Here is a 3,990-nt window from a genome sequence, read left to right on the forward strand (position 1 = left end):
GGGAACTAAATAAGACATCTGCGTCTGCTCCAAACACCGAAAGCATTTCACCATATAAAGATTTCTGCTACAATACTAGGGAACTATTTTTAATCAAATAACACTTTCCTAGTTGGTATTAAACAGAGTATGGTAACACGCTAGAAACCCATAATTCTTTAAAAGAAAAGCAGGTTAAGTTCATTCTTTTAATGAAAATGTAAGACCACAGAATTGAGAAAATATATCAAAATTCTCCACCGATTAGTGATCGCTCTAGACTTCATACCTGGCCCGCGAGCATTTTTGATCTTGCTGTGTTTAAGGTTTGAAGTGTATAACAGCGACAACAGCTGGCCTAAACAGCTCAGTTCGCTCGCGGCTACAGGCAACAAAAGAGCGGTAGCTAGCTCGTGACCCATGGTGCTAGTTGTGTATACACGTACATAATGTAAATAAAGATGTGCGTAGGCACCACAATAACGATGAAAAGGCCAACAACGGCAACAAAACAGCTGATCTGCTCAACCTTAAATATTTGTATTTTGTGCAGTGTTTTCGTTTGTGTGTTTGGTCGCAAAGCGGTGAAACCACCTGATGACGTTGGTGCTGTATTGAAGCGTGTTGAGACCGATGATGCGGCGTCGGAGAATACGCCGACACACAACGGTAAGGCTTATAGCTTATCAGTGATAAAGAAAGTGTTTAAATAACATTTGGGTGCCGCTTCAATAAAAGGTGAAACAATTTACATTGGAGTTTCAAAACCTATAGATCGCTTTTCGAGGTCAACTGAGGTACAGTGTTAGTAAATTAGTATTCGTTTTGGGTGTCGCACAATAAAACATTTAGAAAGTTGGTACTTGACTTGATGTTAGCTTTTGAGACACTTTTGAAAAATAATCGTTTTCAACCATGATCGTCAATTCATGGGATATCATCCAGCAATCTTGAGCAACTAGGTTTGCTTAGTCCAAAACAAGTTGTTCATATATTTTATTTATAGTACACCCTAATGTGTCCATGCAATGATAAATTAGTAGGTGTTTAGTTGAATGTGAAAGCACAATTTACGATTGTTTACATGACTTTCGCTTCTGGCCCTAACAGCATAAGAAATGCAAATAATGACCGATATGTAAGCTTATATACGGTGAGCGAAGTATTCAATTAAAATCGTAAGAAAACGTGTCTGGCTATTTGCAAAAGCGAATGCAAATATAATTCGCAATGAACATATGCATTAGCAAAAGTGGTTTTGCTAATTATTAAAGATTTCTGCAATGCAACAAAAATAATTGAACACGTTCTAGAAGAAGACAATACATAGAGAGCGGAAATCGTTTGAGCTATGGGCTTACGAGCTGTGTTAGAACAGTAAAATGTGGGTCTGTACTGATGTCAGTGTCATAAATACACACTTGCTATAGCCATTACTGCCCTAAAAGTACTGGCGATTCAGTTAGAGACAAGAAATTATAGGCCGTAACAAACTCACGACTCTAAGCTTTAAGCTCTTGACACACACAGTGAACCGCAAAACTATTTTGGTGAACGATTAAAGGTGGAAAGATCACAAAAGGCTTCTTCTCTTAGGAAAGAGGGAATTAAGTAACTTGATAGCGGTAAGCTCAGAACACTTTCACCTCCGATCTCAGCTGCAGAAGCGTGAAAGAGGAAACGGAGGAGAATGCAGAGCCCGCGTGGAGGGTGAACATTACTGCTACGAATGTTCAGTTTTCTACCGGTTGAAACAAGATACTTTTCACTGCTTCCAATATTTAAATTAAAACGAAATTGGGCAGCTATTGGAGAAAAAACTTTGAAATTTGCTAAATGATTGAAACTTAATTGAATTGTTCTTGGGATCACAATAAGTCTAATGATAGCGTAAATGGGGCGTTATGCTTTCATCTGACGTTACCATCCAACTAACCAACCAAAGCTCTGGACGGCTACTCGCTGAGACAACAAAACGGTGTTCTCAAGAGGACTGTTCTGGGACAACGAGATTAAGTAAGGGATTTATGTGAATACACGTGCAATACTTACTTCGGCTTGCCATGTATTTTACCTCGGAGGTAAGGTAGATACTGCCTGAGGAATGATTGAACTTACTTTTGCTTATACATATGTATTTAACTCTTATAATGTTTTAATAAAAATTAAATTACATAATTACGGTGTTATGCTTTCAGCACTGCCATGCAGCATAGATACGCAATATGATTTGCCGAAACCGAACCTACCGCAGCCGCTGTATGTTCGTCCAAACTCAACGGAGTACTGGCTGCCAAACGAAGGCGGTTTCATTGAGGTGCCACACGACAGCAGCATAGAGTTGATCTGCACAGCACCTTTCGCAAATGCCACCACAAATACTGCGGGTATATCACGCAAGAAGCGTGTCATCCGCCCGCGTTGCTTACAAGGCACCACATTCACGCTGAACGGCGAAAAGTACGAATTTCGGCAATTTTTGTGTACGCAGCGGGTGAAATATACTGTCGAGCGCACAGCGAAAACTTGCGCGAATAATAGCGCCCAGCTGTATCGCGTCGGCTACAATTTGACGAGGACACATTTCCTTGAAACCATGCAAGTCTGTCACGACGACGACGAACTGCGCACGCATTATGTGCGTTACACGCTCCAACCGGCCAATCAATATTATCAGCCGGGTGTAAAGCGTTTGAACTTCTCGAAAGCTAAGCATTTCACGCAATACGATATGAATTACTTATACTCTCAAAGGAATCAACAACAACAGGCCACACAGTTATTAGGCAGCGAAGCGCATGCACAAACATGTTTCGATAAGAAATCGCTCTTTCTATCACGCGGTCATCTGGCTGCCAAAGCCGATATGATCTATGCGACACAGCAGCGTACCACATATACTTTCTTCAATGTCGCACCTCAGTGGCAATCGTTCAATGGCGGACAATGGGCCACACTGGAGGAGCGCGTGCGCGCCTTTGTCAAAAAATTGAAGCAAACAGTGATCTGCTATACCGGCACTGTGGGCGTAATGCATTTGAGAACAGCCAGCGGCAATATGCGTCAGCCTTACTACTTGTCTTACGATAAGAATAATAACGGTTTGTTGCCGGTACCTGCTCTGTACTTTCGTATCATTGTGGCTGCAGCTGAACGCGCTGGCATCGTATTGCTGGGCACTAACGACCCATTTGCTACAATGCGCGAAATACACGAGGAATATGTGATTTGTACGGATGTGCGTGAACAAGTGCCTTGGCTCAAATGGATGCAGAATCGGGAAGGGAGCTCGAAAAGCGGTTACTTGTATGCCTGCAGAGTGGATGAGTTCATAAAAATGGTCCCGATTCTGACGGCGGAACTCGCTCATGTGTCTGAGTTGTTGGTATAAAGTTAACGGAGGCTGAGACGCTGACTGTAACGCGCGTATGACAAAAGCTTATATCAAGAAACAGTTATTTGTTCGGGAAAAGCCCACTTCTGAATCTTTATGACGAATACTGTCGTAATGAAAATTAGCTGCTCCAATTTTGTTATTAACAGTGCAATCAAAATAGTTGAATAGTATAATTTTTTCTTAGTTTGTAATTTATTAAAAGAAATTCTGTGAATGAATATGTAGATCTCGAGAAATATATAAAGAGAACTAATAATTAGAGACAGTCAATAGTAAACTGTACTTTTTTATTCTGCACAGGCTGAAGTGTAAATTTTTAATAATACCAAAGGTATGTCTTTAGATATCTAATCCTTCGAGAAGTAAGTAATATGAGTTCATTCTAGGATATATCTTCATATTTGCACGAAAGACAAGTCTACGTGATTGGAACAGAACCTGATATTCAACCGGCCATAGACTTTCAACTCGGTAGTTTCCTGCTGTTACGACGACATCACTTCATGCCAGTTCTTTCAGTGTACTCTGTCATCCTATGTCACAGGGAGGCCAAAATACTAGTCGGTTGTGATTGCTGCAGTATTCGCTGATGGTCAATCCAGGGCTCAGAGTGT

At 41.0% G+C, this 3,990-nt stretch overlaps 1 protein-coding gene across 1 annotated transcript; it reads left to right on the plus strand.

The window, feature by feature from the left end:
* Positions 1 to 334: 334 nt before the first annotated feature.
* Positions 335 to 3,653, plus strand: LOC106616391 (uncharacterized). The gene is made up of 2 exons (XM_014233040.3): positions 335 to 648; positions 2,178 to 3,653. Exons 1-2 carry the CDS (start codon positions 441 to 443, stop codon positions 3,368 to 3,370), a joined length of 1,401 nt encoding a protein of 466 aa, XP_014088515.2. The 5' UTR covers positions 335 to 440; the 3' UTR covers positions 3,371 to 3,653.
* Positions 3,654 to 3,990: the final 337 nt, after the last annotated feature.

The sequence above is a fragment of the Bactrocera oleae genome, chromosome 6, assembly GCF_042242935.1.
Source record: "Bactrocera oleae isolate idBacOlea1 chromosome 6, idBacOlea1, whole genome shotgun sequence".
NCBI classification, from domain to species: Eukaryota; Metazoa; Arthropoda; class Insecta; order Diptera; family Tephritidae; genus Bactrocera; species Bactrocera oleae.

Excerpts from the sequence above, each read along its gene's own strand:
- LOC106616391 (XM_014233040.3), top strand. The coding sequence starts at position 441 with ATGTGCGTAGGCACCACAATAACGATGAAAAGGCCAACAACGGCAACA. Across the intron at positions 649-2,177 it reads GAATACGCCGACACACAACG|CACTGCCATGCAGCATAGAT; the intron begins GTAAGGCTTATA and ends TTATGCTTTCAG.